The sequence below is a fragment of the Zootoca vivipara genome, chromosome 16 (assembly GCF_965207765.1).
Source record: "Zootoca vivipara chromosome 16, rZooViv2.hap1.1, whole genome shotgun sequence".
Taxonomy (NCBI): domain Eukaryota; kingdom Metazoa; phylum Chordata; class Lepidosauria; order Squamata; family Lacertidae; genus Zootoca; species Zootoca vivipara.
The window spans coordinates 23,380,449-23,401,994 of NC_142599.1; the positions used below are offsets into that span (position 1 = coordinate 23,380,449).

The following is a 21,546-nucleotide window of genomic DNA, read 5'->3' on the forward strand; positions in this document are numbered from 1 at the left end:
CAGAATCTGCTCCACCATGTCAGCCCTCCAGATATTTAACGATGTCATCTTCTCCGTGCTAAACATGCTCCGTTCTTCCAACCACTTCCTTATAGGACTTGATTTCTTATTAGCCTCTAGCCACACTTTCTGTAGTTAGGCGTGGAAATCAATCGGCTTCATTTATTCTCCCCACAACAATACATTCACTAGAAATCTTGATAAATTAACTCACGTTCAGTCCAACATTTATGTCGTGTGCAGGGGGGGGGGGGACATTTCTAGGAGACTAGCCTTGGAAGGTGGCTGCATAAGGAACATTGCTTCCAGATGAACTGAGATCCGCTTTCGCCTTCAGCTCCTAAGCCAGCCACATACTTCCAAGCCGCGTCCAGAACTCTGATCTCTTTGACAAGGACTCTGCCTAACGCATCACACACATAAAGAGGAGACAGCCCATATCAATGCCTTAAAACGTCTTGCACCATTATAGTGTCTCAAACTGACGCTTTTAACACCTCTGCATCTTTAGGGGGACCTGCCACCCTGTCGGGCCTCTTGCCCTTTCAAAATAATTTTATCCAGGGCTAGGAGCAGCTGGCGCAAATTGTATAGCAGCGACAATAAACCTGTGGCTCTCAGAAGCTCTTCTCTCTCGATCAGCCCTAGCCAGCATTTTTAATTTTTTTAATTATTACATTTTAAAGTCCCACCATTCCTCCAAGGAGCTCAAGCTAGTATAAACGGTTCTGCCTCTCCCTTTTATCCTCACAGCCGCCTTGTGAGGTACCCTGGGCTGAGAGATGGGTGATTAGCGCAGGGTCAGCCAGTAAGCTTGAGAACGTAGGAAGAGGCAGCTGGATCAGGCCATTGGCCCTTCTCACCCAGCATCCTGTTTTCGCAATGCCTAAGCAGATACTTGTGGAGGCCATCATGGGTAGAAGCCATTGATAAGCCTTCTTCGTGAATTTGTCTAATCCTCTTTCAAAGCCATCTGAGTTGCGCTGGCCATCACCGCCTCCATGGTTCAAAAACGTTTCGCGACTGGGCGGAGATCTGAATCCAATCCCTTCTTCCAAACACGGGTTGAAATAATTTGTTCAGGGTCGTCTCAAAGAACAGCCAGGGAATGATGGGAGTTGTGGGCCAGGCCGCCTCCAGAGGGCCACAGTTTCCCCTGACCCTATTTATGCAAAATCTCCTCGACTGGATAGGTTGAACCTGGGATTTTCTGCATGTAAAGTGTGTGCCCTAGGCCTTTATCTCCCATAAACATTGACCAGTCTCTATGCTAGCTGGAACTCAAGAGACCTGAAGTCAACAACAACAGCTGCTGAGTCATGTTCCTCACCCCTCTGCTATTTCTCCCTCTTCCACACACTGAATTCACTTGAATTATTACTTCAGCTTCCTGCATGATTCTGTTGAAACTAACATAAGGGAACCTCCTGCCACATCTCAACCTCAATTCTTTTTGGGGGAGGGTCTTTTTTTGGAGGGGGTGGGAATCTGCTCCAAAATGAACTATTAGCTTTGAAATAGTCCTCTACAGCCATAGCACCTGCGTTGAGGACATTCTTCCAAACCTGTTCCTCTCCATCCTAAACCAAGAGACATTCAAAGCATCACTTTTAGTCCCTAACAGGACACAAAAGGTTAATCTCCCTCCAGGATGTAGCAGGACCTCCTGGCTTCACCATTCATGTTGAAGGCAGTGGTCCAGATCCAAAGAACAGCAGCCAGATCCAGGCCTGAGATACCTTAGTTGTTAGCGCATGAGACGCTTAGTCTTAAGGGTCATGGGTTCAAGCACCAGGTTGGGCAAAAGATCCCTCCATTGCAGAGCGTTGAACTAGATCCCCCCCCGCCGCCCCCCGTGGTCCCTTACAATTCTATGATTTGCAGACTAAGTCACCTGCAGGCAACAGTTCTTCCCCGGTGGCTCCCGTGTAAGGTTTCAGCTCCCGGTGTCCAAAAGGGAGCGGCTGCATTTAAATACAGAAGTCCACATTCTACAGGGCTACAGCAGTCAAATTGGCTGCACCGCTCTCCGTAGGGCTGACGCACAAAAGATTTTCTTCCTATAGCCCATCTGTGTTTGTCCAGATATAAAAAGTCTCTTTAACCACAGAAACCCACACAAAAGGAGCAGGGGGCAACCAGACCGTTTGGGCCTCCCTGCACTGCAAAAGACCAGAGCTTATCGCACGAGCGATCGGCGAGGCCAGCCGCCCCCTCCGTCCAGTGGAACGCAGGCACAGCTCCGTCAACCCGCATCCTGTAGGTGGCTTACAAAGTCCTGTAGGTGAGGAAGTCCTTCATCTTCTTGGGGATGGGCAGCTTCAGCACCTGGTACGTCGTGAAGCAGCTGCGGAGAACCTTGCGGCATAAGTGCTTGAGGGAGGAGAGGGCTTGGGGGACCGTCCAAAACTGTGCGTGGCCATCTCTTGTTCTAGGACGAGAGGAAGGGGGGGGTGAAAGGAGGCTGCAGAAACTGTTCACTGAGCAAAGAGGCGGTGCAAACATCAGGCCAGGTGATAGCAGGTTGCTGCTAAGGATGCGTATTATCACAATCACCCATTTTTCATAATCTATCAATTCATTGTCTACCCTGCCCTTCCTCCTTAAGGAGGCCCAGGGTGGCAAACATCAACAAGCTAACACCATGCAATTTAAATCGATCTGCAGGGATAGAAAACATTAACAAAACGATGGATGGGATCTGGGGAAAGCCCCCTTTCCCATGGCTACCAAAAGCCAGTCTTCCACTGTTTGTTTTTGGAATGTAAGACGTTGCTATATATGGGGGGATTTGGATCTGTCTAGCTCAGTAACATCTGCATCTGCGGGTTCTATAAAATCCCTATAAAAAGGATTATTCGGAATAGCAGTTTGCGAGACCCACTGACACAAGAATATTCAAGTCAGTCACAATGAATTGCACGTTTGTTAAAAATCCAATTAAAACTATTTAGTTTAATTAATTCAACAAAACAGATTTATCTTGATCCAGCGATACCAGCTATCTGCAAAGTTTGCCAGCCACTTACATCCCCCTGCTGCCCCCTTGCCTCTTAGCACCCCCACTAGGCACCCCCACATCTCCCCAGTGCCAATTTGGAGACCACTGGTTTACACTAGCTGGCAGCTGCTTTCTGAAGTTTCAGGGAAGGTTCTCTCCTAGCGGTACCTGGAAATGCCAGGGATTGAACCTAAGCCTTTCTCCATGCAAAGGTGATGTTCTGCCACTAGGCAAAGGCCATCCTGCCCTTTACTCTCCAAGCATGAGGGCGAAGTCACATCTACGCCACACATTTAGAACACATGGCTCCCTCTCAATGCATCCTGGGAACTGTAGTTTGTTCTGGGTTCTGTGAGTGGGAGCCCTGTAAGGGGCAAACTACAGTTCCCAGGATACTTTTAGGGACACAGTGACTGTTGAAGTGGTACAATAGTGCAGAGGTGACTCGAGAAGTCTGGAACACAGAAAGGTGCCTTCTACTGAGTCAGACCATTGGCCCATCTCGCTCAGTGTTGCCAACACTGGCTGGCAGCAACTCTTCAGAGTTTCAAGCAGCGGACATTTCCAGTCCTGTCTGGAGATGCCGGGGATTTAACCTGGGACAGGGATAGGCAGATGTTATACTACTGAGCTATGGCTCTCCCCGAAAATGTGCTTTAACGGGCAACTGACACTCACTTCGCTCTAACCATGAGAGCTAGAAGCATGACTTCTTTCCAAGTCGAAGCTCCTTCTTCCCAGGTCAGTGAGATGCCAGTTTCTTGGATCCATGCCCCAGTTGGCAATTAGCTCAGTTGGCTAGAGCGTGGTGCTGATTAATGCCAATGCCGTGGGTTTGATTCCCCCCCCCCTGGCCACCTGTGTATTTCTGCATTGCAGGGGGTTGGCCTACATGACCCTCAAGGTCCCTTCCAACTCTACAATTCTACGATTTGGAAAAAGGAAGCTGCCCTTTGGCTTCCTGCCAAAGAACTTACCCTGTAGCAATGATCCCCCCGTGGGGGAAATAGGTGCAGCAGAGCCCATTCTTCACTGGGGCAAAGGCAACTGGGCTCCCCAGCTCCAAGGCCCAGATCCTCAGGAGCCTAGAAGAGAAGAGAGAGGTACCCTTATCTGGAAAACTAGTCCAAAGAACATCAGATGAACCCTGCTGGATAAAGGTAAAGGTAAAGGGACCCCTGACCATTAGGTCCAGTCGTGACCGACTCTGGGGTTGCGCGCTCATCTCGCATTATTGGCCGAGGGAGCCGGCGTATAGCTTCCAGGTCATGTGGCCAGCATGACAAAGCCGCTTCTGGCAAACCAGAGCAGCACATGGAAATGCCGTTTACCTTCCCGCTGTAGCGGTTCCTATTTATCTACTTGCATTTTGACGTGCTTTCGAACTGCTAGGTTGGCAGGAGCTGGGACTGAGCTACGGGAGCTCACCCCGTCACAGGGATTCGAACCGCCGACCTTCTGATCAGCAAGCCCTAGGCTCAGTGGTTTAACCACAGCGCCACCTGGGTCCCCCCTGCTGGATAAGGCTGGCCTTTAATACCATCGACCATGACATCCTTCTGGGCCATCTAGAGGGTTTGGGAGCTGGGGGCACTGTTATACAGTGGTTCTGCTCCTTCCTCCTGAGCCGTGTTCAGAAAGTGGTGGTGGGGGATGAGTGTTCAGACCCCTGGCCTCTCACTTGTGGGGTGCCTCAGGGTTCCATCCTCTCCCCCATGCTTTTTAACATTAATATGAAGCCGCTGGAAGAGATCATCAGGGGGTTTGGGCTGGGTGTTCATCAGTATGAGGATGATACCCAGCTCTACCTCTTTTTTAAATCAGAACCAGTGAAGGCGGCGAAGGTCCTGTGTGAGTGCCTGGAGGCAGTTGGAGGATGGATGGCGACTAACAGATTGAGGTTGAATCCTGACAAGACAGAAGTACTGTTCTTGGGGGACAGGGGGTGGGATGGTGTGGAGGACTCCCTAGTCCTGAATGGGGTAACTGTGCCCCTGAATGGGGGGGTGCAGCCTGGGAGTCATTTTGGACTCACAGCTGTCCATGGAGACGCAGGTCAATTCTGTGTTCAGGGCAGCTGTCTGCCAGCTCCATCTGGTACGCCGGCTGAGACCCTACTTGCCTGCGGACTGTCTCACCAGAGTGGTGCATGCTGTAATAATCTCCCGCTTGGACTACCGCAATGCGCTCTACATGGGGCTACCTTTGAAGGTGACTTGGAAACTGCAATTAATCCAAAATGCGGCAGCTAGACTGGTGACTGGGAGTGGCCGCCGAGACCATATAACACCGGTCCTAAAAGGCCTACATTGGCTCCCAGTACGTTTCCGAGCACAATTCAAAGTGTTGGTGCTGAGCTTTAAAGCCCTAAACGGCCTCAGCCCAGTATACCTGAAGGAGTGTCTCCACCCCCACCATTCACCCCGGACTGAGGTCCACCTCCGAGGGCCTTCTAACAGTTCCCGCACTGCGAGAAGTGAGGTTACAGGGAAGCAGGCAAAGGGCCTTCTCAGTAGTGGCGCCTTCCCTGTGGAACGCCCTCCCATCAGATGCCAAGGAAATAAGCAATTTATCTTACTTTTAGAAGACATCTGAAGGCAGCCCTGTTTAGGAAAGTTTTTAATGTTTAATGCTGCTTCATGTTTTTAATATTCGGTTGGGAGCTGCCCAGAGTGGCTAGGGAAACCCAGCAAGGCAGGCAACAGGGCAGACTGTGGCTCTCATGGCATCCTCGTGGGCTTCCCAGAGGCAACCCGCTAGCTGTTGTGAGAGCATCAGAAAATCCTGGCTGTTTGGATCCGGCCAAAGGCCAAGCAAGCATCCTGCTCTCACAGCGGCCAGCCAGATGCCCGTGGGAAGCCCCCAAGCAGGACCCAAGTGCCACATCTCTTCCCACTTGCAGTTTCCAGCAACTGGTATTCAGAGGAATGCACTGCCTTCAACAATGGAAGGTAAAAGTTGGCCCCTGTGGGCTGTAGCCATTCTAGCACTGTGGCCACTGACCACTTTATCCTGTAAGGGGAAGGGAATAGAGAGATCCCCCTCCCATCATCAAGAGCAGCTCCTCCAATAGCAGCAATGCCAGCGGGGAGGGGGAGGGGTCCAGTGAGGAAGGAGGAAGAGGGATGCAGGGCTCCGGCAACACAGAAGAGCCCCTGCTACACATGAGGGAGGAAGAAAGAGAGGGGGGAAAGGGGGAGAAGGAAAACATGGAGCGCAGGCCCCTTTTTCCTCCGGTTCCGGAATTACGCAGGAGAAGGCGGGGAAGAAGGTTTGGCGTCCCGAGACTCTTATGCTGGAAGAAGACGAGGGGCGCGCCATTCCCGGATTCTGGCTCGGACTAAGCAGACATGTTTCTGCACCCCCATTTCACTGTAAATAGACTGCACTAAATAAAACTGTCTAAAGACAAGAATGTGGAGCGTCGTTACTCTAGAGTAGTCGCAACAACAGCCTCTGACACAAGCCATTTCCACTCAGCGTTAGAAACTCAGGAAAAGCTGGCCAAGATGTAGAAAGGAAGTGATGAGAAATGTGGGAGGTGCCAAAATGAGATTGGCAGCTATATTCATATTTGGTGGAAATGTAGTGAAATTAAACCCTATTGGGACAAGGATACTTAAGTATTCCTTTAAAAAGAGAACCCTGAACTATTTCTCCTTTGGGATGCTGGATGATGAAATTCAGCCAAAAGATAGAAATATCGTAATGTATGCAGCGACAGCAGCCAGGATACTAATTGGGGGGGAAATGGAAGAGCAAGGAGGATTGGCATAATAAAATGTTAATATATTGTAATATAGCGACGAAAATGGCAGAAATTAAAGGGATAAATGAGGATAAAAGGGATAAAGATTGGGGGAAATTCAGAAATTATATAGCAACAATGGTGGGAAACGCCTCTCTTGCAGAAGGTATATGAAGACTCAGGAAAAAGAGTTTTTAACTGAGAAAATAAGAAATCAGGTATACAGTACAGATGTATGTTAGAAAATGAAAGGCGCAGGACAAGAATGGCTGGAAGTATGTAATCACTAAGGGTGGGTGGAGGGGAGGGTGGTGGGATGCTGAAAAGATGTATTATTTCGATTTGATTTGATGTTATTAGACGTGATTTTATTTTTTATTTTTTGTGTGTGTAGCTATTGCAATCATAATTGAAATTGTTTTGCTTTTGTTTTGTTTTCCTTTCTATTTAATTCCTTTTTTTGTCTGTGTTTATATGATTTTGTAATGTTTGGAAGTAAACAAATAAAGTGTTTAAACAGCAAAAAAAAGAAAAAGAAAGAAACTCAGGTATATAAGCTAGGCGCCAAATGGCTCCTTACAGTCACGAAAACGGAATGTCTAGTTACCATTTGGGGGCAAGACGGCTCGAAAGTATTATTTTTCAAAGGATGGACTGATGGTGTTATTGATTCTCAGCTAAACATCTGGCTAGTTCAGATGACAAACTTGAGCTAAGTTGTTAAGAACTTTGGGAACTGAAAGAAGAATTGATCCAGGGACAGTCCGCGTATCTATCAGCCTATTTCAACCTCTCTCTTTTTTAATGGTAACATGGACCATTCATAACGTAGGAATGTTCTTCACAACGGTGAGCAGGGTGTTGGGGTGGGGCAAGTGAAGACAAGCTGCAACAGTTAACAGGCATGCTCAGGCTGCACAGAAAAAGCATTTTGGTTCCTGAGAATCATCCTGATTGTGCAGGTAAAATATAACGGATAGAATTCTACAGGATGGGGTATTAGTGTGTGTCAACGGGCAAGGTCCAATGATCCCCAGGCCTGCACTTCCAGATGTTGGAGATGTCAGAAGCCATCCTGGAGCCCAGGCGTCTTCACTTGGTTGTTGTTGTTGTTGTTTAGTCGTTTAGTCGTGTCCGACTCTTCGTGACCCCATGGACCATAGCACGCCAGGCACTCCTGTCTTGCACTGCCTCCCGCACTTTGGTCAAACTCATGTTCGTAGCTTCGAGAACACTGTCCAACCATCTTGTCCTCTGTCGTCCCCTTCTCCTTGTGCCCTCCATCTTTCCCAGCATCAAGGTCTTTTCCAAGGATTCTTCTCTTCTCATGAGGTGGCCAAAGTATTGGAGCCTCAGCTTCACGATCTGTCCTTCCAGGGAGCACTCAGGGCTGATTTCCTTAAGAATGGATAGGTTTGATCTTCTAGCAGTCCATGGGACTCTCAAGAGTCTCCTCCAGCACCATAATTCAAAAGCATCAATTCTTCGGCGATCAGCCTTCTTTATGGTCCAGCTCTCACTTCCATATATCACTACTGGGAAAACCATAGCTTTAACTATACGGACCTTTGTCGGCAAGGTGATGTCTCTGCTTTTTAAGATGCTGTCTAGGTTTGTCATTGCTTTTCTCCCAAGAAGCAGGCGTCTTTTAATTTCGTGACTGCTGTCACCATCTGCAGTGATCAAGGAGCCCAAGAAAGTAAAATCTCTCACTGCCTCCATTTCTTCCCCTTCTATTTGCCAGGAGGTGATGGGACCAGTGGCCATGATCTTGGTTTTTTTGATGTTGAGCTTCAGACCATATTTTGCGCTCTCCTCTTTCACCCTCATTAAAAGGTTCTTTAATTCCTCCTCACTTTCTGCCATCAAGGTTGTGTCATCTGCATATCTGAGGTTGTTAATATTTCTTCCGGCAATCTTAATTCCGGCTTGGGATTCATCTAGTCCAGCCTTTCGCATGATGAATTCTGCATATAAGTTAAATAAGCAGGGAGACAATATACAACCTTGTCGTACTCCTTTCCCAATTTTGAACCAATCAGTTGTTCCATATCCAGTTCTAACTGTAGCTTCTTGTCCCACATAGAGATTTCTCAGGAGACATATGAGGTGATCAGGCACTCCCATTTCTTTAAGAACTTGCCATAGTTTGCTGTGGTCGACACAGTCAAAGGCTTTTGCATAGTCAATGAAGCAGAAGTAGACGTTTTTCTGGAACTCTCTAGCTTTCTCCATAATCCAGCGCATGTTTGCTATTTGGTCTCTGGTTCCTCTGCCTTTTCGAAATCCAGCTTGCACTTCTGGGAGTTCTCGATCCACATACTGCCTAAGCCTGCCTTGTAGAATTTTAAGCATAACCTTGCTAGCGTGTGAAATGAGCGCAATTGTGCGGTAGTTGGAGCATTCTTTGGCACTGCCCTTCTTTGGAATTGGGATGTAGACTGATCTTCTCCAATCCTCTGGCCATTGCTGAGTTTTCCAAACTTGCTGGCATATTGGGTGTAGCACCTTAACAGCATCATCTTTTAAGATTTTAAATAGTTCAGCTGGAATATCATCACTTCCACTGGCCTTGTTATTAGCAGTGCTTTCTAAGGCCCATTTGACTTCACTCTCCAAGATGTCTGGCTCAAGGTCAGCAACCACACTACCTGGGGTGTACGAGACCTCCATATCTTTCTGGTATAATTCCTCTGTGTATTCTTGCCACCTCTTCTTGATGTCTTCTGCTTCTGTTAGGTCCTTACCACTTTTGTCCTTGATTATGGTAATCTTTGTACAAAATGCTCCTTTCATATCTCCAATTTTCTTGAACAGATCTCTGGTTTTCCCCATTCTATTGTTTTCCTCTATTTCTTTGCATTGCTCATTTAAGAAGACCCTCTTGTCTCTCCTTGCTGTTTTTTGGAAATCTGCATTCAGTTTCCTGTATCTTTCCCTATCTCCCTTGCATTTTGCTTGCCTCCTCTCCTCCGCTATTTGTAAGGCCTCGTTGGATAGCCATTTTGCTTTCTTGCATTTCCTTTTCCTTGGGATGGTTTTCGTTGCTGCCTCCTGTATAATGTTACGAGCCTCCATCCATAGTTCTTCAGGCACTCTGTCCACCAAATCTAAATCCTTAAACCTGTTCCTCACTTCCACTGTGTATTCATAAGGGATTTGATCCAGATTGTATCTTACTGGCCCAGTGGTTTTTCCTACTTTCTTCAGTTTAAGCTGGAATTTTGCTATAAGAAGCTGATGATCTGAGTTACAGTCAGCTCCAGGTCTTGTTTTTGCTGACTGTATAGAGCTTCTCCATCTTTGGCTGCAGAGAATATAATCAATCTGATTTCGATGCTGCCCATTTGGTGATATCCATGTGTAGAGTCTTCTCTTGTGTTGTTGGAAGAGAGTGTTTGTGATGACCAGCTTGTTCTCTTGACAGAACTCTATTAGCCTTTGCCCTGCTTCATTTTGAACTCCCAGGCCAAACTTGCCAGTTGTTCCTTTTATCTCTTGATTCCCTACTTTAGCATTCCAATCCCCTGTAATGAGAAGAACATCCTTCTTTGGTGTCATTTCTAGAAGGTGTTGTAGGTCTTCATAGAATTGGTCAATTTCACTTTCTTCAGCACCGGTAGTTGGTGCATAAACTTGGATTACTGTGATGTTAAAAGGTCTGCCTTGGATTCGTATCGAGATCATTCTGTCATTTTTGAGATTGCATCCCATTACAGCTTTTGCCACTCTTTTGTTGACTATGAGGGCCACTCCATTTCTACTACGGGATTCTTGCCCACAGTAGTAGATATGATAGTCACCCGAACTGAATTCGCCCATTCCCTTCCATTTTAGTTCACTGATGCCCAGGATGTCGATATTTATTCTTGTCATCTCATTTTTGACCACATCCAGCTTACCTCCACTCATGGTTCTTACATTCCAGGTTCCTATGCAATATTTTTCTTTACAGCATCGGACTTTCCTTTCGCTTCCAGGCATATCCGCAACTGAGCGTCCTTTCGGCTTTGGCCCAGCCGCTTCATCAGCTCTGAATCTACTTGTACTTGTCCTCCGCTCTTCCTCAGTAGCATGTTGGACGCCTTCCGACCTGAGGGGCTCATCTTCCAGCGTCATAACTTTTATATGCCTGTTGTCTTTGTCCATGGAGTTTTCTTGGCAGGGATACTGGAGTGGCTTGCCAGTTCCTTCTCCAGGTGGATCACGTTTAGTCAAAACTCTCCACTATGACCTGTCCATCTTGGGTGGCCCTGCATGGCATAGCTCATAGCTTCTCTGAGTTATTCAAGCCCCTTCGCCACGACAAGGCATTGATCCATGAAGGGGCTTCACTTGGTTACAAATGGCCAATAGCCAGGTGCAAAAATGCACCTGGATAATTTCAAAGACTGTGTGCACTACCCCCAAGACACATTTTAACAAGGTATAGGGCCTCTCCCTTCTCTCAACCCTAACCCAAGCATCTTGGTCCTGACTTGAAGCCCCCCCCCCATGCCAGGCAAAAGTACCTGGCCATCACTAATAGCCATCATTTCACATGAAGAGCGTGCCGTGAACAGGAAGGCAATAGAAACTCACCTGTCATCTGCCACCGTCGCCAGGTAGAGGCCTTCAGGCGAGAAGCAGACCGATCGCAGGGAGCTGGCGTGGAAGTCGGCGCCATGGTCCAGGGCCGGCTGCAGCGGAACGTGGCTGCAGAAGAAAGGAAAGGTTGGCCTGTTCCCCTTCAGAAGTCAGGAGAGATACCTTCAGCCTAAAGGGGTCGTCCTGTTACCCATCTTTTAAGGTGGCTATCCCAGAAGAAAAACTTTGAAGAGAAGATCCAGCATGAAACGGTGGAACTGCAGTTTATCAAAAAGGTCTGTTCAAGTCTGAATCGAAACCATGGTTTCCTGTCCTGCTACGGTTTGTTGTGTTATCGCCAGTTAGTGCTGCTGGGAAGGCTCCCTTTGCACACACTTAAGCTTTCAAATACAATGAATTGTCCAAGGCAAAAGGTCCCTGCATTGCAGGGGGCGGGACTAGAAGACCCTTGTGGGTCCTTCCAACTCTACAATTCCTAAGGTCCTAAGATTTCTTCTCAGTGGTTAAAAACATCCTCTTTCATTCTGGCTGGGCATCTCAAGGACCCAGGGCACAGGGACTCTGTTGCAGAAACAGTCAAGGGTGTTTTGACACACACACCCCCACAACCCCAGACCACCTCATTTCTCCCTGCACACCAAATATCACTCAGTCAAAACCAGCATTCACCTGGAGCAGAACAGTGTTCTCTTCTCTAAACAGGGGTGGGGCAGGCAACAAGTGCCAAGCAAAACAACTGCTTCCTTGGCAAAGCCAGAGGCCTGCGCCCCTTCCGATAGCTAACTCCCTTACCAGAGGGATTTCAGCTGCTCCCCTGTGCAAGGATCCCAGAGGATCACATAGGTGTCGTACGAGGCAGTCGCGAGAAGCGCAGAGTCCGGGGAGAAGGCGCAGGACACGACGCAGCCCTGGTGGCCCTCCAGTTTCCTGAGGAGGCTGTAGGAATCCATACTCCATAGCAGGGCCTGCAAGGGAGGCAAAAGTCAGGACGCAGCCACAGAAGCAGGGAATCTTTTTTCCAGACAAGAGGGCCACATTCCTTGCTGTGCAACCTTCTGGGGGGGCCACATGCCAGGAGCAGGCGGGGCAAATGTATAGCATGCTAACAAGCAAAAACAATAACCCTCCACACAGACAGTTTAATTAGCCAAAGGCCTGGGAGAAGAAGGATGTTTTTGCCCGGCTCCTAAATATATATGTAATGAAGGTGCCAGGCAAACCTTACTGGGGAGAGCGCGTTCCTGCCTTTTCCTTCAGACTGGGACTTATAAGCGGCTTCGACACATTAAAACATCACATGGAGACGACAAAAATCTAAAAACGTACTTGGTGAAAGAAAAGGAACTTAAACCCTAATCAAATTTTAAACACTTATTTAAAAAGCCAAATCTATTAAAATACAGATAATAAAAAGAGCATAGCACAACTAAAATCACTTTTAAAAAAACAAACCAGACTGTTCTCAAAGGCCTGCCGGGATAAAAACAGCCTTCACTTACTGCCCAATGTGGCCCCCAGAATGTGGTCTAGAAGGGAATGTGGCCCTCAGGCCGGAAAAGGACCCTCACCCCTGACCTTGAACTTAAGATATTTTGCTGTTGTTTGCTTCGTACTGATGGGGAATTTGCTGGAAAGCCTGTTTCTTTTAAAAATGGCCTGGTAAGAACACACCCTAGGTAGAGGTTGACTGCTGCTGCTATGGGGTCAGAGGGGCCACTCACTGTCACCGCCCCCCCCCCCCACCAGCAGCAGCCTCCTTTGCCACTCAGGCAAAACTCACCGATTTCTCTCCAGCTGCGGAGCACAGCATTCGACCATCAGGGGAGGTGCAGCAGCAGTAGACCCACCGCATGTGTCCAGACAACACCTTCAGTTGTTTCCCTGGGAAAATTGAGAAAAGCATTAGCACGTTAGAGTCATAAATCGTAGAGCTGGGAGGGAGCCCATCTACATGCAGAAGACAAATCACAATGACTCCTACAAGCCAACGTAGGAAAAAACAGATATGATCCAGAGTGGTCTGGAGACAGGGGGCATGGCCTAGGGAGAGAGTTCCAGGGGCCAGACAGAGGGGCCTGGAGGGCCACGTTTGGCTCTCCTAGCGTAATCTGCTTTTCCCAATTTTTCTCAGCCAGTCTGAAGAGAAGCAGCAAAATGCAAAGGAGTTTAGCTTACAGGCCTGTAAAAAAAAGTAATAACCCAGAAGGCACCTCTGAAAATGTGATCTATATACTCAATTGCTATGCCACTAAGTCTCCTGCCAAACTGCCCTGCACAGCATACAATTAAAGCACATTCTGCTGCCCTGCCCAAAGAATTGTGGGAATTGTAGTTTGTTAAGGGGGCTGAGAAGGGTGAACCACAGTTCCCAGGATTCTTCGGGGCAAACCAATGTGGTTTAAATGTGCTTTACGCTGTACAGTATGCCCATTCCCTAGACCCAGACAAAAGGACCACACCGCTCGCTCCTACCGTTTTGACCCAGGTCCCAGACGCGCAGGGTTTTGTCACGCGAGGCGGAGATGAGGATTGAACGGCTGTCACCCGGCGCAAAGCTCAAGTCTCTTACCACGTCCTGATGTCCCGAGAGGCTGAACAGCAAGCGCCCTGGAAGGAGCAGCAGACGGCGGCAAGACATGATTACCACCACCCCAGAACCAGAACCATATTGCTCTAAAGAAGATGGGTCAATTGCTCTTGATGGGCCTAAAGAGGATGTAATTCAGGGGTTGGGAACCTGCAGCTCCCCAGATGCTGTTGGAATACAACTCCCATCCTTACCTTCCAAGTCCCGGACTGCAGAATCCGGGACCGGCAACCGTGTGACACCGGAAGTTGCGTCGACGTAACTTTCGGTGTCGTTTTGCCCTTCTATGGGCACCAAAAATGGCCGCCGCCGGCTTCGAAAGTCGCTTCTATGCATGTCAGGAAGTGCGTCGACGCAACTTCCGGTGTCGCTCCGCCCATCTATGGGCACCGAAAATGGCCGCCGCCGACACCGGAAGTCTCATCTATGCACTTCCGGACATGTGTAGATGCGACTTTTGAAGCCGGCGGCGGCCATTTTTGGTGCCCATATAAGGGCAAATCGGAAAGAAAAAAAATGGCCACCGGCAGGAGAAAATAACGGAGAAAAATGGGAGACGAAGTGATACGGGGGACCACCGGGAAAAGGTAAGTAAATACGGGGCTTTCCCGGGGAAAACGGGGTACTTGGCAGCTATGCTCCCATCATCCCCACCCTTGGCCACGCTGGCAGGGACTGATGGGAACCGGAGTCTATAAATACCAGGAGGGACATAGGTTCTACCACCCCTGATGCTCTCGTTTATTTATCAAAGCGGTTTACAACAAACACAGGATTTATCCAGAGCTGATTCAGCTTCTCCTGCTTCAGATGTTACGGAGAAACAGAGAAGCCCGTCATCAGTGTACTGGTGTACACCTTGCTCCAAAACTCCTAATGACCATTGCCAGCGTTTTCAGGTATGTTAAATAACACTGGGGAGAGGAGAGGAGCCTGTGCATGGACCAATCTCCTTCGCTCCCTCGCACTCACATTCAGACCTCACATTGGTAAGAATGGGCGGCAGGTTCAGCAGACATTATGGGCTAAAGGGGAGTGATCGTAGACTCCTACATTTGCAGACTTGGAAGGTACACCAAGGGTCATCTAGTCCAACCCCCAGCAATGCAAAGACCATCTTTGTTTTTTTCCCAGCAAAGAACATCAGAGCCAGGTTACCTGTCTGAACCTCCCAGACTTTGATTTGCCCGTCATTCAGGCCAGTGGCGAGGACCAAACACGCAGGACTCGGCGCCCACAGGATGTGCTTCCTCGAACGGGAAGGCAGCCAGGAGCTGAAGGCCAAGCCCCAGACGATCTGCCCACACTCCAGCGTCTTCTCCTTGGCCCTGCCACGGCCCCTGGCCTCGGCTTTCATGCACTCCGAAGCTTTGCAGTTCCTGTGGGGAGCAGGCCGGCGGGTCACCTAAGGCAGTATTGGTCTCTGTTCCCAAGGAGCTTGCAAGTCTAGCATAGGCCCCGTCTGCACAATGCAGTTAGAGCTGCGCTTTAAACAGTCACGGCTTCCCCCAAAGAATCCTGGGAAATGTAGTCCATTAAGAGGGGATGGGAGTTGTTAGGAGACCCGCATTCACCTCCCAGAGCCATAGCTGCCAAATCTCCCGTATTCCCCGGGAAACCCCCATTTTTCCAGCTGTCCCCGGTTTTTCCCCGGTTTATTCTGGCGCGGTGGCCATTTTGGAACTGGGCGGAGCATGCTCAGAAGCGACTTTTGATGCTGCTTTGCGCAGTTCCAAAATGGCTGCAGCGCGACTTCTGGTGTGGCAGCCATTTTGGAACAGGGCAGAGCCGCCTCAAAAGTCGCTTCTGAGCATGATCCGCCCAGTTTCAAAATGGCGGCAGCGCTACTTCCGGCCCAGTCCCTTATTTCTCAGGCCGGAACTTAGCAGGTATGCCCAGAGCTACAATGTCCGAAGTAGTTTAGTGAGCGATCCCTCTTCCCAAGGAATTCTGGGAACAGTACCAAATTTAGGGCGGTGCAGGGAAATTGCCCAGGGCACCAAACTGAGGGGGCACCAAATAAATAAATAAATAAATAAATAAATAAATAAATAAATAAATACCACCTATGAGAAGATCCATAAAATAGCAACTGAACCAAAAGGAATTATTGTGAAAATAATGTAAAAAGGGGGAGAGGGGGGCGGTGTTACCAAATTCTGTCCTCGCTCAGGGCACCGTATTACCAATTCCACCCCTGCTGGGAACTGTAGCTGTGTGAGGGGAATAGGGTCTCCTAACAATTCTCAGCAACATAACCCACCCTAAGATCCCAGGGCGGGTTACGACAATTAAAGCACACTATTAAGAACAGTTTAAAAAAACAACCGACACCCACAGAAATCAAGTGGGCCCTAAAAATAAAAGAAGCCAGCACAAAGAGGTGTGCCTGCAGCATTCTATATAACCGGTATATATAATGTAATCTATATAATGAAGGAGTTTCACAACTTAGGGGCTGCCACAGAGAAGGCCCTCTCTCGGAGTTGCCAGCCCCATGAGCTTCTGGGAGTGGTGGAACAACCTAAAGTCCCTCTCTCGAGTCATTTATGGCTTTAAGCACCTGAAACTGGCCGCCGCCCCCCCCCCCACATGAACGGGCAACCGTAACAGACTATACTTCCAGGATTTGGGGGGGCACGGGGAGCCATGATTGTATAAGTGAAACAATGTTTCTTTAAATGTATAATGTAGATAGGGGCTTCAGCTAGCAAAGAAACAACAGCTGGGCAGCCAAAGGTATCTCCAGACCCAACCCACCCCCGCCCTGACCCAGCAGGCATTGTCAATGTGGCTACTCACTGCTGGGTTCCCTCCAAAGGCCATGGGAGCAGCTTGACAATGCAGTGACCCTGAGACCAGGCAAACCACGTGCCGTCCGGGGAAAAGGCCACGCTCCACGTCTCGCAGCTGGATTTCCAGTCGTATTGCTGAGGCTGCCCTGGCTTCAGCTCAGCCAAGAGGATGGGCTCTCCTAAGGCAGGAGACAGAAGGTGGGTGGGTGGGTGGGTGGGTGGGTGGGGGAGCTTCCATCATTACCTGCTGGAGGCCTCAGGACTGGGAAGGGGAGAGAAACGCCACCTGCGGCTTACTGCCCTCCCACCCACTCTTTTTGGGGGGAGGGGCTATGATTTTTGCTCTGTTGCTGCTGTCAGAAAGGGGTGGAGGCAGGGCTGTCTTAAGCATGCCCAGCGCCCTTGCGCCGTGGTGCGGCGGATCCCTCCGGCGCCCCCGCCCCGCTTCCTAGCGCGGCAGGCGGGCACCGGGCGCAGCTGCCCTGCGCCACCCAGCCTGCCATAGGGCCGGCCCTGGGCCAGGGGGCGCTGCTCGCCCCCTGTTGCGATGCCCCTGTGCGCGGCGGAGGTGGCCCCAGGCCCGTGCGCCTCCGGAGAGCGGGCTGAAGCCGCTGAACAGCGGAGGCGCCCCTGGGGCAGCCTCAGCCGCGTCTCTCAGCGGGCACAGCCGCGCCCCTGGTGGCCTGGCGCCCCGCGCCACCGGGGGCAGGCCTAGAGCCGGCCCTGGGTGGAGGGTCCCTGCTGTGTGGATGCTTGTAGGCAACAACTCATACCACCACCCCAGGGTGAGAGCTGGATGGAATGGAGAAGGAGGGGAGAAAGATGCTGAGATACTTGGGGGCTGCAAAGTAAGTTGGCACAGAGTGGGGCCCTCTTTGTGTGAGAGACAGAGAGGCAGTGGACTGCCAAAACAACAACAACAACAAACAACAACAACAGGTGAAACACGGGGTGAGAATTGTCACTAAAACCACTGGTGGCGTCATCTGTTTGAATGCCCTGCTTGTTTTTAACCTACCGTAGGGATTTGGCTAAATTGGAAATATTAATTTTCGCTTCCCTGATGACAGAATGATTATGTCATTTATTGGGTGTGTTTGTGTGATTTTTGCATATCTGTATATTTATCGCATATCTATCTCAATTTCTTCTTTTTAAAAAATTTTATTTATACTTTTCAAGTTTATACGTTTCATTAGTTTTACAATCAAATTACCATAACATTTCAAATTTTGACTTCCTTCCCCCTCTTTCTGCATATCCAAATTTATTTAATTTGCTCATTTAATTATCTACTTTCAATATATACTCTTATGAAACTGCTAATGTTTTCATCTGTTTGCAATTTATCTGTAAATATTCAATAAACCATTTCCATTCTTTTATAAAAAGTTTGTTATCTTGATTTCTTATTCTTCTGGTAAGTTTTGCCATTTCTGCATATTCCATAAGTTTTTTTTGGCCATTCTTCCTTTGTTGGGCTATCTCAATTTTTTCTTCAAGGATCCAAAAAGGTTCTTCCCCCCCCCCTCCTCATTTAATCCTCACAGCAACCCTACGAGGTAGATTAGGCTGAGAGGGGATTTGAACCCACTTCTTCCAGGTCCTAATCTAACCACTACACCACACTGCGTGCTTTTCCTCTGTTTATTTTTATAACTTTGTTACCTGCTCTGGGATTGAAAACATACAGTGAAGAGCAGTCTATAAATTCTGCTGTTAATAATCATAAATGTTGGCTGTTCGCTGCCCATTTCAAGAGCTCCCATCCTGAAGAGGCTGAGGTGTGCTACCAGTCAGTGTAGACACCACTGAGCTTGATGGGGGCACTGGTCTCTGTATAAGGCAGGTTCCTATGAACCAACTGGCCTTTCAGAAGTTCAAAATGCACCTTTCGCAGCTGAAGCATTTGAATCAATAAACAATTCACTTTAATTACATTTATATCCTCCCCTTCCTCCCTCAAGGTGTATGTTCCTAGCTCTCCCCCACCCATCATATCCTCCAGGCAACCCTGTGAGGTGGGTCAAGCTGAGAAACGGGTGGCGAGCTCAAGGTCACCCAGGAAGCTTCTTGGATCTGTGGGGATTTGAACCCTGGCCTCCCAGGTCCCAAGTCCGGCGCTCCCTTACACTATAGCAGTTTACGTTAATTGCGCAGGTCTGAACACTGCCCAGCTGATCTTACTTTTGACGGCTCCCCTTGAGACGCGCTCATCGGATGCTTTTTGTACAGCGCGAATCTAGACATGCCTACTCAGAAGTAAGCCCCACTGAGTTAAATGAACAGGACTGACTCCCGGGTAATATACCGGCGGCAGCGGGCAGTTATCCCTGGGCGTGAGAACGGAGTAGGGTTGCCAGACTCAATAGAGGACAGGACTTCTGCGCCTTTAATTGCCCTGCTCTCTTTTGAGTCTGGAAACCTTAAAGGGAAACCAGCAGAGCCTTTGCTTGGAAATTAAACAAAGGGTCTGCTGGTTTCTCTTTAAGGTTTCCAGACTCAAAAGAGAGCAGGGCAGTTAAAGGCGCAGAAGTCCTGTCCTCTATTGAGTCTGGCAACCCTAGAACGGAGATGCCAACGGGTCCCCATTTTTCGGCGGCGAAATGTTGGACGGAGCGGGAAGGGAGCCGCGGCTGCTTTTTCCTCTCTCTCCCTCCCTCCCTCTCCCTTTCCCCCCCACCAAGGCCAACCCCCCGGGGGTTGGGGATTTCACAAAGGCGGCCTAACACGCGTGCTGCGAACGCCCGCCGAACCCTCTCACCCTCTGCCGCTTCTCTCTCCGCCGCCGGTGGCTCCCGCAGCGGCCGCTGCTGCCCAGGCTCCCCCGGAGGCGCCTCCATCCGGACCGCATCGGAAGCGGCCGATCCCGGCGACAAGGTGGAGGTTTCCTCTTCCAGTTCCGACGGCCGTCACCAGTCACGTGACAACACCGTTCTGTGGGGAGGGGGAGGGGCGCGCGGGGGAGTCATTCCTATCCAAGCGCGTGGGAGGGGTCGCCCTTTAGGTCCTCGATTGCCCGCCGCCGCGCCTTTCTTCTTTGCGCCCTGGGCGCACCACCCACTGAAAGGCGAGGCGCGCCTGGACTGTCGGTGACTCTTATTATTGTGTTTTAATTGCAGTAACCCGCCCCGGGACACATATATACACGGACAGAGAGAGCGCAATTAATGCATTTTAAGATAGGTGCGTTTCAGTTGATGGGCGGGCTCTCCTCGGGAAATTTACTCAGAATAAAAATGCTTTGCGTTGACGCAGCTTGCAGCCTCTCGCCTTCTCTCTGTGGCTGCAGTGCACAGATCAGACTCGAGTTTAATGTGGCTGACTTCCAAGTCAATGAATGAGTAGCACTGCTTAAATCTGTGGGTAACATTGGCCCCTCCAGACGGGTGGGGTTTTGGCTGGTGCTTCCTGCAACATGTCATCACTTGTAACCTACCTCACAGGGTTGTTGGGGGGGTGAACAAGAACTGAGGAGGGGGAGCCACTTGGGACTCCTTAGAGAAAAAGATGGCACATAAATGCAATGGGGAGACACCCAAACATGCACCCAGAGAAAACGTAGAATCATAGAGTTGGAAGAGACCACAAGGGCCATCCAGTCCAACCCCCTGCCAAGCAGGAAACACCATCAAAGCATTCTTGACAGATGTCTGTCAAGCCTCTGCTTAAAGACCTCCAAAGAAGGAGACTCCACCACACTCCTTGGTAGCAAATTCCACTGCCGAACAGCTCTTACTGTCAGGAAGTTCTTCCTAATGTTTAGGTGGAATCTTCTTTCTTGTAGTTTGAATCCATTGCTCCGTGTCCGCTTCTCTGGAGCAGCAGAAAACAATAGTTCTCCCTCCTCCATATGACATCCTTTCATATATTTGAACATGGCTATCATATCTCCCCTTAACCTTCTCTTCTCCAGGCTAAACATAGTGTCGCTTTTGTCATCAGTGACGGGGGGGGGGGAGCAAATATTTATAAAAACAACTAGGCGGATGCAATTGCCAGAGTAAATTAAGAATTAGATGCTTCAAAACACAAAAGGGCATCACTGAGGCTCTTATCACTAGAAATTTTGTGTGGGGTTGCCCTCGCCTTATGCAGATCCAGAAGAAAAGTCACATGACAACTGGCTGAGGGCTCGGTGCAGGTGGCTCTATTCCTGCAAATCCTCACCACAACCCTGTGAGGCATGTTAGGCTGAGAGGCAGTGACTGACCCCAGGTCACCCAGGGAGTCCTAGTCCGACACTCTTAAGCGCTACACCACAAAATGATAAACTGCTGAAGGAAGCCACATTCAATCATGCACTCAAAAAGGCTTTTTGGGGTCCCTACAGACTGGTCTTCAACATATCATTGAGGCAGTAATGATGCATTAGAAGTTGATTGAGCCGGGATATTTTTTGGCGGAGGGTGTTGTTGTTGCAGGAGGGTTGTGGTTCTTGGTTTTTTTATCTTCATTTTAGTTTTTGTGGCGCTGTGGTTAATTTTTTGATTTGTGGCGCTGTGGTTAAACCACTGAGCCTAGGGCTTGCTGATCAGAAGGTCGGCGGTTCGAATCCCTGTGACGGGGTGAGCTCCCATTGCTTGGTCCCAGCTCCTGCCAACCTAGCAGTTCAAAAGCACATCAAAATGCAAGTACTGTAGATAAATAGGAACCGCTACAGCGGGAAGGTAAACGGCGTTTCCATGTGCTGCTCTGGTTTGCCAGAAGCGGCTTTGTCATGCTGGCCACATGACCTGGAAGCTATACGCCAGCTCCCTCGGCCAATAATGCGAGATGAGCGCGCAACCCGAGTGTCGGTCACGACTGGACCTAATGGTCAGGGGTC

The 21,546-nt window shown here is 49.3% G+C and overlaps 1 protein-coding gene across 1 annotated transcript; it reads right to left on the reverse strand.

Moving 5' to 3' along the window:
- Positions 1 to 126: 126 nt before the first annotated feature.
- On the reverse strand, positions 127 to 19,774 carry WSB2 (WD repeat and SOCS box containing 2). The gene is made up of 9 exons (XM_035098473.3): positions 19,483 to 19,774; positions 16,726 to 16,897; positions 15,082 to 15,302; positions 13,809 to 13,943; positions 13,117 to 13,217; positions 12,129 to 12,301; positions 11,331 to 11,444; positions 3,979 to 4,086; positions 127 to 2,431 (listed from the first exon to the last, which is right to left on the reverse strand). Exons 1-9 carry the CDS (start codon positions 19,559 to 19,561, stop codon positions 2,269 to 2,271), a joined length of 1,266 nt encoding a protein of 421 aa, XP_034954364.1. The 5' UTR covers positions 19,562 to 19,774; the 3' UTR covers positions 127 to 2,268.
- Between the last annotated feature and the right edge of the window lie 1,772 nt (positions 19,775 to 21,546).

Bases quoted from the DNA above. Each gene is read 5' to 3' on its own strand.
- WSB2 (XM_035098473.3), bottom strand. From the start codon at position 19,561: ATGGAGGCGCCTCCGGGGGAGCCTGGGCAGCAGCGGCCGCTGCGGGAG. The intron at 13,218-13,808 runs GTAGGAGCGAGC...CAATTTTCCCAG, and splicing joins CTGGGACCTGGGTCAAAACG to GGAAACAACTGAAGGTGTTG. The intron at 2,432-3,978 runs GTAAGTTCTTTG...CTCTCGTCCTAG, and splicing joins GGGGGGATCATTGCTACAGG to AACAAGAGATGGCCACGCAC.